This window comes from Strix aluco, chromosome 1 (assembly GCF_031877795.1).
Source record: "Strix aluco isolate bStrAlu1 chromosome 1, bStrAlu1.hap1, whole genome shotgun sequence".
Lineage (NCBI taxonomy): Eukaryota > Metazoa > Chordata > Aves > Strigiformes > Strigidae > Strix > Strix aluco.
The window spans coordinates 108,881,991-108,894,634 of record NC_133931.1 but is presented as its reverse complement, the minus strand read 5'-3'; the positions used below and the strand labels follow the sequence as shown (position 1 = coordinate 108,894,634).

The window sequence follows — 12,644 nt, the reverse complement described above, 5'->3', positions numbered from 1 at the left end:
GGAGGTATCTTTGGGAAGGGTCTGGGATCTCTTCCTTAGGCTGTCAGCACCCTAAGGTTTCACCTGCAAGATCCCTTACTTATTAAAACCCCATGTCTGCTATGCACGAGGCACCTGTCCAGAACTTAATCGACCTTTCTCCCCATTAAAATGTCTAGTGGAGCAGAGGGCTGCACTGCTTCAGTCCCTGCATGGATTTCGTACCATTTCCCAAGTTGTGCACGTGTTTATAATCATATATTGCAGAGACTGGGGTAGATTAAATAATAGGGCTACACAGAGGGGCAGAAACAGTGCTGCGAACAGCTTCCATGAGCCCTGACCTCCAGGCTTGGCCTTGTTTGCTGAACCACATTCAGTTTTGAAAAAAATAGTATATTTTTACTGCCTGTAACAGCACAACAGTTTAAGTTGTCTAGTTGAGGGGATAGTCAGCTCTGTATCAGTGGGGAATCAGTGGCCTATCTGGGTTTTTCAGACTCATGGCTTGTGGTCTCAGAGGCTGGCCAGAGACAGGGCAAGGCCTCAGTGGAAAAACGGACTTATTTTTACCTGTATCTATGGATGATAATCAGTGACTGATGCAACTCTAAAAGGCCCTGGCCCTGGTTGCAGCGGAGGAACTATTATATCCTTGTTCCTTCCGGGCGGGCTAGAACCTTTTCTAATCACCAGCTATTTTGTCCACTTTTCTTTGTGCAGCAATTGAAAGGGAAGATCCTTGTGAAGGGCAAGAAGCTCAGCAGGCAGGAGGACCCCACCGGAACAAATGGGAACAACAACCTGGAGGCTGAGGATGTCTCTGATGAAGATGAAGCAGCTGAAATCGAAGATGAATCTGTAAAGTCCGAGATACAGCAGAAGGGGAAGGTAAGTAAAAGAAGTAACTGAGTCCCGAAAAGGGGCAGACCTGGAGAGGCAGAAAAGCTATAAACAAGATCTTTGCCTACTGCAGAAGGCTCTGAAGTCCTGCATCAGGAAATCCCATCTTGTTAGCCTATCCAATGACTCATGCTGGGAAACCACTTTCTAGGTGGGTTTTGTACCATGCCTAAAAAAACCCAAACCCAAAGCAATTAAAATATACTTTCAATATGTTCCCAGCTAAGACAGATTTCAGTGTGGTTTCAGCTACCTAGCTGGGGATATGTAAGGGTGAATTGTTGAAATCGCTGGAGCTAAGGATCCTGGTCCTTGCTCAGCTTAATGACCTCTGCCCCAAGCACGGAGATCTTGCAAAGCCAGCCAAGCATGAAGGTTGGCTTCTTTCCTTAAAATGAAGATGGAGGACCCTGCAGCTGGGACGGACCATGCAGCATTTATGGAAACAGTTCCATGTTCAATCTGCTTTTGTCTGATTTCCAGAAATCTATTTGTCATGGGACCATCATGACTTTGTTTATTACCAGAGACTGGTGCTTTTCTAGTCACATTTTGGGACATACCTGCACCCTCACTGGCCACGTTTTTCTCACCTGGAGGAAGGAGGAAGGGAAGAGATATGGATCTGTGGGGAAGGGGTGACCAGTTACCAAAGCAATAGGGATGACTATTTCTGGGAGGAAAAGGCTGGCCTTTACACCAGCGATTTCCTCCCTCATGTGCGGACATTCATTTTTCCAGACTGCAGGTCATTGTGAAGGCCATATCCCTTAGGTCAGGTTCACAGGTGATATAAACACATTCAGTCTGACTGATGGCAAAGCTGACTGACATTGCCTTTGGGTCTGGTCTGATCTATGCTTCCCCTTGCTGACTTGCTCAGTCTTTGAGGGTCTTATTTCCTTCTCTGAACTGTAGTCAATAATGTGTATAATTTTAAAGTCTGTCGTTTTCTTTTCTTGCCTCTGATGGGAGCTGGTGGCTCTCACTTGACCTTTGCACCAATGAATGTGGCTGTGGAGTAGGACGCATCAAAGCATTGTGAGAACTTTCTAGTTCAAGCGAAAAAAGCCCAAGATCTGTGCAGTCCAAAACATTCTTCCCTTCCCCTTATTTCCAGTTTGCATGCTTGGGACCAGGACAGTATGGAAAACTCATTACTAAGGCTCTGTTGTAAAGTTTAGCAACTGGAGACAGCCACTGATGCTGAAATACAAGTAGTCATGCAGAGAGCAGCAGAAAGGGTATCCCACCAACAAAGAGAGAATCCATTTGGAGAACATCCTGCAACAAGGGTGCTGGGACAGCAAAGCATCTGTTGTGTGAAATCCTCTCTTAGCTCAACAATACGGGCTGATTGGGTTGGTTGCTGCTGTGTTTGTAGCCCTAATCAGTTGTAAGTTGTGATAGACAAGATGAAATACTCACATAGTAACATGCAAATAAACAGAGAAGCAGGGATGGACCAGATGAAATGAAATATTCATGGTAGTAACACTTGGGAAGTCAGTGATACCATTGGACAGGCCAGGATGGGCCTGAGAGGGCAGTGGTGCTCTGAGAGGAGGGATTAGCACTCTCCATGCAGGACAAGGGACACGATAAGGGCAGCCTGCCCCTTTTCCACCCTCCCTCTGCATAGGAGTGCCACTGAGTGTTGATAGTGACACATCCTTTTCATGTGAAGATGGTGGAAAGAAGAAGCCCCAGGGGTCCTATACAAACCATGATTATTACTTTTGAGTATGACAGTAGAAACTCCCCACAAACCTCTTGTTCTGCTTTTAGAGTGACACCTTGAAGCTGGCCAAGGAACTGTCAGACACAGTTGTCTACTGCAAGAGTGTCCATTTCAATGGCTTTGAGAACCCCAGCCATCCTCGGGCTTTCTACGAAATGTCATCGTTCACGGAGAGCAAAGCTCTGAAACTAGCCCAGGAGTCTGGTATGTATGTTCTGCCCTAGCAAAAGGCCATCCTCTGTCCCAGTCCCTCATAAAGGGACAGCTAGTGGTGGTTAAGCACGAGGAAAAGGCACCCTGGAAGGCGTGGGTTATGATCTGTTTGGTCATGCATGTCACTGAGAAACAGTGGGAATAACTTAATATCATAGAGGCTGTCCAAGGAGGTCATTTTATACAGGTAGTTCCCATTCAGCCAGACTTGATAGGAGGAGGAACAGCATATACAGCAGCATCAAGAAGACATAAAAGTAGCCCCCGTCATTGAAAGAGCCATTTTCTTTTTTTTTCTGTAGGAACCAGTTTTATACATCATAACATCAGGCACCTGAGCCGGATCTACCCTGCAGGCTGGAGGACAGATTCTTCCAACTACAACCCCATCGACTTATGGAACGTCGGCTGCCAGATCGGTGGGTGCAACTGGGAAGTTAGAGAGGGTCAACCTGGCTTCAACTGAGGTAGATGTGAGATCTCAAGCCATTTGCAGGCAGAGAGGCTCAGTGATCACTGGGAGAGATCAGCTCTTCAGCCAATGCTCAATAAACCATTTTCTGGTCCACCTCAAAACTGAGAGCCTTTCCTGCACATTAGTGTGCACATCCCTGCAATTTCACTAGAAGCAGAATTATTGCCGTTAACAAAGGAGGAAGGAGCCATGAATTGGAGTCACTTACTGAAATGTGTGCTGAAATCGCTGGCAGAAATATAAGCCAAACTCAGCTGTCTTCAGCCCTAGAGCAAGGCCATAACCATAAGGGCCAAGCCATGGCCTGAGCTGTTCCCTGTACTCAAAGCAGTGCATCATACCTACTCCCAGGACATTGAGGCCCCTGATGGTATATTGATGTCTCAGAGATTTGATGAAAATGGGGATCCCAGAGCCTGTTAAGTGAATTATGTTGTAGCTGTCATCCAGGAAACCTGGTGCAGTGGTAAGTGGGCAAGCTGGTAATGACATGCTTGGCTCTCTTGGTGATGCTGGATGTTGGTCATGTCCCAGTTGTGTCTATGTGGCCCAGCCAGACAAGAGAAGCCGCAGATGCAGGGCTCCCTAGCCCCCAGCCATGTAAACCTGCATCAGCTGGATGTGCCTGGCAGCATATGAACTCGCTGGGTCCTGCAGCCCCAATGGAGGCACCGGTAGCATCTATTGGCCTGTGTCACCAGCACTGAGTCTGGCCTCAGGAGAGTCCCTGGGAGGCAATATCAGGTCCTTTGGGGTGCACTGAGGCCAGACCTGCATGCCTTATCTGACCTGAATTCAGTATCTGGGCACCCAAATTAAGATTTTTTCAGAGGCCCTGAGTACTTGCAGCTCCCAGTAAACCCAGCATACTGCGGTTATCAAAGTCTTGCTTGCAGGTGGAAAAACAGCAGAGTGCCTTAAAAGGCTTTTGGCCTTCAAGTATTACAGGGTATGTAGGAGCAGGATGAATTGCTGTCTGTCCTAGAGCTGTCTTAGAAGTTGCTGAAGAGGTCACCCTTGAGAAATCAATGGAGTACTGAGGAGGCGCTGGGGTCCATGTGCTCTCCCTGTGTGGTATTAGTGAGACTATTCACGGAGGCTGCTTCCAGATTTGACATTAATGCTTTTAAAAAGATAGTGGCAAATTGGAAATAATAAAAGAAATCTGCCTGGTGTTAGGACACCAGTGAGGCTTGATCTATTTTTGGCAGGAGACAATAAAGAGATGATTTGATCACAGCTTCTGTACTCCTACATGAGGAGTTCAGACAGTGAAGAGCTTTCTAGTCTAACCAGAGGCATCAATGCCTCTCAGGATGGCAAATGAAAATAGGCATATCTGGGCTGGAAAGGAGGTTTTATAATGAGGCTAAGTAGCCAGAGAAACAATCTGAGAAGGATTTGCTGTCTTCACTGCAGGAGATAACTCCTTCAGCATAGAAATGAATAGGTTTACCTAAAAGATGCAGTTGCTTGATCAGGTGACATAAATTCAATGCAGGACACTTTTTGATCCCATGGAAGGTAGGAGGACAAATGAGATGGTTGTAATAGCTCCTTCTGTCTCTAACTTCTCTGATTGCAAGAAATCCTCAGGGGTAGCAGGCTGTGAGGGTCAGTTTATCACCGCTCTTTGAGTCATGGAAAAGGCAATGTTTATGTCCATGAAGTACAATTTCTTGTGAACAGAATTAGTGTAAAAATATTCCAGTTGATTTATCTGAAAGAGACTGAATTTATTTATTTGTGTTGCAGTTGCCCTAAATTTCCAGACAGCAGGCACAGAAATGGATGTCTACCAGGGTCGGTTCCAGGACAATGGGTTTTCTGGGTACGTCTTAAAGCCGGAATTCCTCCGGGATGAGCAAACCAAATTCAATCCAAAATCCATCACAGAAGGAACATGGGGGACAAAGAAGAAGCTTCTGCTTAAAGTAAGAATAGAAGTCAGAAAATGTCTCAGTAGCATCCACCTTCAGGGGGGGCTTGTAGGTTGTACCTTCTCCTTCTCCTGGTCCCACCTGGGCAATGTTATCTTAACCCTACTCATTTCCCACCACCAGGGTCTCTGCTCCAGTCTTCCATGGGCTCTCATCCTCCACGGACTTACATGTTTAATGTTTGGCAATATGAGAGGTTAATGACAATGTTCACTGTCATTACAGAAACATACAGGCAGACATGCAGTCAAGTCCCCACTGTTGTTTCCAAGTATCATCTGGTCACTGTGGGGACAGTTAGAAATGTTGCCTGCCCTTTAGCCAGCTGGCTGGGCTGGCATAATGTTCATTAGGTGCTTTGGCTCATGACAACTTCCTCTGAAGGATGTCACAACACTGGTTCTGAAAGACCAGCACCAGCTTGTCACAGCAGGTCCTGCACGCCTGGAAAGGAGAGGGAAGTTTGCCAGGGAGCCCCCTCTCCTAATGATATCCTGACCTCTTCCTCTGTTTCTTCCACAGATCATCTCTGGTCAGCAGCTGCCCAAGGTGAACAAAAGCAAAAACTCCATTGTTGATCCTAAGGTAACGGTAGAGATCCATGGTGTCCAACAGGACAACAACAAGAAGCAGACGAAAGTAATTGAAAACAATGGTAAGGGGTTTTCTTTCTTTTTACTGCCCCCATGGGGCAGTAACCCTTTCATTTCCTGTAGCAAAGTGTTCCTTGCCAAGACTGCTGCCCTGTGGCCAGACCTGCCCAGGTGCACCCCAGCCTGCCCACACTAAGCAGGTACATGAGGTGCTGTTGGCCTACTTCAGTGCAGGGACCCTGGTTATAGACTGCTGGTGGCATGAACTAGCCCCACAAATTGATGTCCCTAGGGAGAATTACTGTCAGGGGTTCTTCTCTCTCTTCTCTCTCTAAGATGTTTGGAGACAGAAATTCCCTGCAAAACAACATCAGCCATATCATATGAGTTGTTCTGAGGCTGCCTGCCAAATTTACAGAGCTAGAGCTTTGGGAGTGCTCTTTACCTCCATGCAGTTGGACTTGACCTGGGATGCATGCGTCCCCACCAAGATCTTCCCAGAGAAGGCTTCTTGTGAGGCTGGTTTTATCCTGAAAGTGTCACAAACTCACAAAAGATTGAGGTTGCAAGGGACTTCGAGGTGTCTGTTCCAGACCGTGGCCAAAGCAGGACGGTACTCAATGTTAACTGAAGTTGCTCAGGGTATTGCCCAGATGAATTTTGAGTATCTCAAAAGATGGAGATTCCCCAAACTGTCTGGGGTATCTCAAGTGATCCAGTCTTTGACTGACATCATGATAAAATAAGATATCCCTATTCTTAACCAGAAATTCCTCTGTTTCAGTTTGTGTCCATTACGCATCAAGCTTTTGCTGTGCACCTCTGAGAAGAGTCTGGCTCTATCTTTATAAAGAGGTAGTGATAACGCCCTTAGCCATCTCCAGGTTGAATAGCTCAACCTCTCTCAGCCTGTTCTCATATGTAACATAGTCTGTGCAAAAGGAGAACATTTCTTGTAGCTCAGAGCCTCCTCACCAGGCAGGGACACTGCATCTGCTCATCCTCTTGGCCAAAGTGGCACTGATGCTAAATTAATGCACATCACAGCAACATTACAGGTGAGGGATGAAAGCCATAAGCCCCCATCTCCAAAGAGCCAGGCTCAAGCCTTACCCAGCACTGACCTCAGAGATCTCACAGACATTTCACCTCCTTGTGGAACATTTCTCATTGATCAGACATGGATGTGATTTCCCTCTGTGCTGTGAGGGTCTGAATATTGTGGTCTTCTGAGTCTACAGAGGGCAAGTTCAGCCTGCTCTCCTGTGGGATTAACGAGGCAGTAAGAGTCTGAGAAATCAGTCCTCACTCTTCCGGTGACAAGCAAACAAACACACACACACACACACACACACACACACACACACACACAGAGAGCACTTTTCTTTGTGGAGTAAGAGCCAAGCGCTAGAAAGCCAGTGCATAGTTTCCTCCTTGCTAACAATGTTTCCCCTTTCCTCTTTCCTCTTTGAGTAAATCTGGCCTGGCTCCTAAAGCTCGCAGTCATTTCTGTCACCTACAGTTTTTATAATGTCTCGAGTGAAAGCTGTGTAGGGAACGTTTCAGACTTGCCAGGCCTGTTCCTCAGGACTGCTCAGCACACCCAGCTCCGAGGCTAGCCCTTGGCTGGCTGGAGTAATACTGGACCGATACTGGAGTGATGCTGGAGGGGTGCTGGAGGGAGTGTTGCCCAATGGAAAGTGAATCAAACAATGAAAACATCAATACTGGAAAGGGGCAGCTGCAGAGCAGCATTTCATTGGCTGAGGTTTCAGATATGTGATCATACTTCAGCAGCTCACCTGGTTTGATGTTGTACAGTTGAACTTGATGATCTTAAGGGGTCTTTTCCAACCTAAATGGTTCTATGATTTTGTGATTCTGTGTTGGTGGAACTGAAGGGCACAGAACAGGTCACAGCGGTGCAGTGGTGGAGCCCAAGAAGCTGTGGGAACCTCCTGTCTCAGCAGCTCTGAGCATCTCACTATGGCTCTGAGATGGGTTGAAAATCCCCCACAGATGTCAGTACAGTGAAACCTGCTGTCCTAGGGCTGATGACTCCCTCAACTTTCATGACTTCTGCTCCCATGGGATCAGCAACACTAGTTTTTTTCCCAAAGATGAAGGGGGTCAGGAGCAGATGTGTGTTATTGGAACAGTCCAGTTGATTTAATCCTATGAAAGTCCAAATAAATTGCACCAACCCAGAACAGATATTTTTGTATGGCACTGTCCACAGGCCCATCTCAGCACATTCAGGACCAGCTGAAAGATCCCTGCCTCCTGCTGAACTGTCCACAGACCCTCCATGACCAGGAGGCTTGAGCTGACATTGTGCTGTCTTTGGGCTTCTGCTCTGCACAGGCTGGACTGATGACAGCAGAGTTTCAAACAGGATGTCCTCTCCTGTTTGTTTCTTGGGAGTGGTTTATTGAAACTGCAGAGAGCACCCGCCGTGACTTGGAGAGAGAGCACTGAGCTCTCTCTTCATCTCTCATCTGATGTGACAGTCTGGGTTTTCTTTGCTTTGTGAGTCCAGTTCAGAAGATCCTTATCCACAACAGAAGTGGGACTAGTCTGGCTGTCTCAGACACTGCCCTTATATAGGCAGACATAAAACATTTTTTCCACAGACTTGATGACGCTTTTTGTAATCAGATGCTCCTCATTAACCTTTTTTGCAGACAGGGAAACTGAGGCACAGAGTGATGACAGGTGGATGTACCTCGAGCACTCAGTGAGGCTTAAGTTCCCCAGAAGGCTGTAACAACACAAAGGCACGGATCTCCTCTCTGCTCTCCCCTGGTTTAGGGTTGTTAAAATTTGTATCCGGTCCAATGGCAACCAATATACATGTATCAGCCAGCGAGAGCCTGTGGAGCAGAGCTGAGTTCACCTCCCTCCTGCTCCTCGCTGCCCTCTGGGAGTGTGGTACCGAGGTCTGCGGTGAGCAGCCTAAGCTGAAGGTTTTATTAATACCAGGTAGCAAATCAGTGTCAGAGCTGGGACCAATGGTCTCAGCACCTCCTGAGACCTTTTGCCTGGGTCAGATTAGGTTGGCAGTCAGGCAAAGTCTTCATCCCTTTCCAAGCATCCCTGACCTCCATCCTTATCTGCCAACATATGATTTCCATCCTTGCTTGTGAGCAACTCTTACCTCCTTCCTTGTTTGTGAGCAGCTCTGACCTCCATCCTTGTCTATGTTGCCCAGGCTTTAACCCGAAATGGGATGAAGAGTTTACATTTGACATAGAGATCCCTGCACTTGCCCTGGTCCGGTTTGTGGTGGAAGACTTTGACATGTCGACCAAGAACGACTTCATTGGGCAGTACACCCTTCCCTTCACTAGTCTGAAGCAAGGTAAGGCCCTGCTCCCTGTTCCTCACAACCACTGAGCCCTCTGGGAAGCTTCAGTGTCCTAGATGAGTGCTCCAGATCCATCACAGCTGGGGTCAGAACAGGTCCTCTCTGTGGGGTATGGGCAAGATGATAAAAGGTTTATTGGGCAGCTGTCTCTGGGGAAGGGATCCCCTTGTCACCAGTGGTCTTGGGCATGATACGTTACCGATGCTGAAAGCCACCCCTCTCAGACCTGTTCTGTACAGTACTGGGAGCCAAACGCTCTGAGACAGGGAGATGTTTTTACAGGGTCTTGGCAAATGTTAGCAAATATTTTTCCAACTGGACTAAAGGCCACTTTCCATCTGTGTCTCTGCTTCCAGGTTACCGCCACATCCATCTCCTAACCAAGAATGGAGACCCGTACTCTTCCTCCACCCTCTTTGTGTACATCGATATCCAGGACTGTGATTAGCAGCTCAGCTCTTTCAGGGCACAGTGAACCTCGTTACAGACCTAGAAGGAACTCAGCGTGCAAAGTCTGCTAATGTCAGGGTTCCGTCAAATTCCCAGTGCCTTCTCTGGAGCAGCACACAGTGCTCCACCGGACCCTGATGTGAAAGAGCCATCGACCTTCTCCACTTTGCATGCTGGAAACATCCCAGTGCTGCTGTTGAGATTAATCCTTTTGTACCTGTTTGACCAATCCAGCTGTGTTTTTAGTTCACTTTATTTAGTGTGATTTTTTAATTTTGCTTTTAGCGAGAGGATAGGGACTCCTTTTTAGCAAAGTACAGCTCTTGGGTTGGGTTCAGTTAGACATCTGGACAAAACACCCAACATCTGTGCAAGAAAATTCCACCCCACCACTGAAATCAGTGGTTGGATACCAGGTGACTTCTTGCAACTTCAGATGTCAGCCACCTTTCACCATACGAAGCCTTAAATGGGGACACAATTCTCTTTTCTGTTACAGATTAAAAAAGAAAGCTGCACTACAAAGGCCCATGCTATATAACTCGACTTTCCTTTTGTATTATAATAAAAAATACATGAACACTACTCTGCCTGTGTGCCTGGCTCTCAGCCAGGTTGCTTTGCATTCAAAGCCTGGCTCTCATCCTGTGAAGGAGAAAGAACCTGCCGAAAGGCAGATTTCCCTCTAACCCAAAGTGGAACCCACTCAAAGGGGCCTCAGAGAATGTCTTTTGCCGATGACAGTGGAAATACGCTCAACTGACAGTAGGGTTTTTTTTTAATGCAGTAAAACTTCCTTGTTTTTATAGAAAAAACGTCATTTTTTTTAACACAGAGGAACTGGCAGTAGAAACCGTTGTAAATGTTAGCCTGGTCCCAGTTGCACTGTAGAGGTAACCTAGCACAAATAGACAAGAGTGTTTTGAACAGCAACCCAGTATTTATGGCAACAAGTGATTTTTCTTCAAGTACAACTACAGAGTTAAGGGAATATTGTTGAAATAAAATAATATATATTTTGGAAGTGCTAACTATGTTGCTAACAATATCTTAGACTATTAAAAGTAAAAAAAAAATATGGAAAAGTCCAATTACTTGTCATTATTTGCCTCTTATTTGAATGCAACATACATGAAGTTGGAGATAGACCTGCTTAATTTCTTAAAGCTATCAGTCTTTTGGGGGTTTTTCATGCCTGGCGATGGAGAGGATGGGATGATACCAAAGAGGTTAATGTCCCTTTAAGCATATTCTAGTCCACTCACTCCCCCACTTATTTTTAATGAGTCCAAAATAGCCTGGATTTAGTGATCCTTGGGCCCACTGCAAAACTGGGTTTCACTTAGTCCGACCTGGAATTTGTTATGCTTCAATAATCTCTGCTGGACACATTGATTTTTTTCCTCTTCACTACAATATTGTGTGATGTTGTAAACCATTGCCAGATTAAATGTGAACTATATCCACTACTTGAAGGCTCATATTGAATTAACAACCAGTGGTTGAAAGAGACAGAGAGTGGCAGAGGCCACTGAGGCAGAACAGGGTGTCCTGCAGTGACATGGGCTGTCTCTCAGCTCACCTCTGGGATGGGGCATATTGTATCAGGAGATGCATTTGAAGGGTGAGGCTGGAGCATCCCTGACTCCACCTGAGTTCAGTCCGTGCTTCCAGGATGTTCTGAGCATTTTGTTTTAAGGAGCCATGGGATGAAAAGCATGAGCGAAGGGTACCCAGGACTGCAGGGAGCTTGCACCACGCGACCTGAGAGCAGACATGACCAGCAGCGTTCCTGCCCCTTCGCTCGTGTCAGCACCAGCGCTTGTGAGCGATCGGAGCAGCCCACTGAATTGGCTGAGAACAAATTATTTGCGGCTTTGGTATTGCAGGGTTAAGTTTCAGTTGGATTATTGGGCTAAACCAGCCCTCACCTGCCTGCTGTGGCCAGCACTAGAGAGATGGGGGACAGGGAGCGGAGGGAGATGTGGGGGCAGGACCACACTATCCAGGGCCAGGGTGGGTTTAGATGGACTACACAGAGAGGCGGGGGTATCCTCTGCCTGTTGTGCACTTAAATAAAGGTAGGCTAGGTCTGTGGGAAGAGACAACATACCTCCTCAGGTAGGCACAGTTAAGGGAAAACTACTGGAGCCAGGTGGGAAAGTAGCTGAGATGGAGATGGGATGGACCAGAGCATGATGGACAGTGCTGCAAGGTCTCCTCTCTCCCCAGGGAAAGGGACACAGTCCCTGCCATTATGGAGTGACCCCATCTCTGAGCAGATTAGGAAGTGTTGGAGACCCAGGCTAGGGAAGAGCTCTGGTGAAAAGAGCAGCAGAAACGGGACATGGCTCACCAGATACCACAGCAAAAGCAGCAAGCGGCATGAAAGTGAGGACGTCGATGAGAATCTTTCCTTTAGAAACTGGAGGCAGAGAGTAAAACCAACTCTACCCATGAGAAGAGGAGAGCAGCAGCAGCTTCCAACAGGCCCAAGTATCAGGAGAATCTGTTACCTGTAAAATCCCATGCTGGTTTCCGAGTCCTGGCAGGAGCACTCCACTTGTGTGTTGGTGAGCATCGTGGCAGCAGGATTTAAAGCGATTTGTAGCAAACCAGCCTAATGTCACTAATCCGACTGTATTTCCCCTGGTCTCCATTTGATTGTATGATGCTCCTTAGGCCCACAGTCAGGGCTGATAGGTGGCATTGCTGCACTTTACTGAGGAGCACGTGCAATTTGTTAATTTGGGAGCTGGCAGAAGCATGCCGCAGCGGGGTGATGCAAATATTGAAATATTGTTGCTTCCACCAGTGGCAATAGAGGCTGAAACAGGGATAATGTGCACCGATTGTATCTAGTGTGAACACAACAGGAGCAATCATGCAGGTAATTTGGCTGATTTGTGTCTCTGCTTGACTCTTACCTTATTCTGCACGGGGGATTTCAATGGGTTTTGGGCTGGATCCTCAAGCAGAAATA

At 47.0% G+C, this 12,644-nt stretch overlaps 1 protein-coding gene across 2 annotated transcripts in view; it reads left to right on the top strand.

The window, feature by feature from the left end:
• The window catches only part of PLCD1 (phospholipase C delta 1), a 58,905-nt gene extending 47,775 nt beyond the window's left edge, over window positions 1–11,130 (top strand). For both annotated transcript variants that reach the window (XM_074830762.1, XM_074830753.1), the window contains exons 9-15: window positions 703–870; window positions 2,671–2,827; window positions 3,139–3,255; window positions 5,067–5,245; window positions 5,774–5,906; window positions 9,056–9,205; window positions 9,568–11,130. In XM_074830762.1, coding sequence (XP_074686863.1) covers window positions 703–870; window positions 2,671–2,827; window positions 3,139–3,255; window positions 5,067–5,245; window positions 5,774–5,906; window positions 9,056–9,205; window positions 9,568–9,659 — 996 coding nt within the window. In that variant the 3' untranslated portion in view covers window positions 9,660–11,130. The remainder of the gene's footprint in view (window positions 1–702; window positions 871–2,670; window positions 2,828–3,138; window positions 3,256–5,066; window positions 5,246–5,773; window positions 5,907–9,055; window positions 9,206–9,567) is intronic.
• The last annotated feature ends 1,514 nt before the right edge of the window (window positions 11,131–12,644 follow it).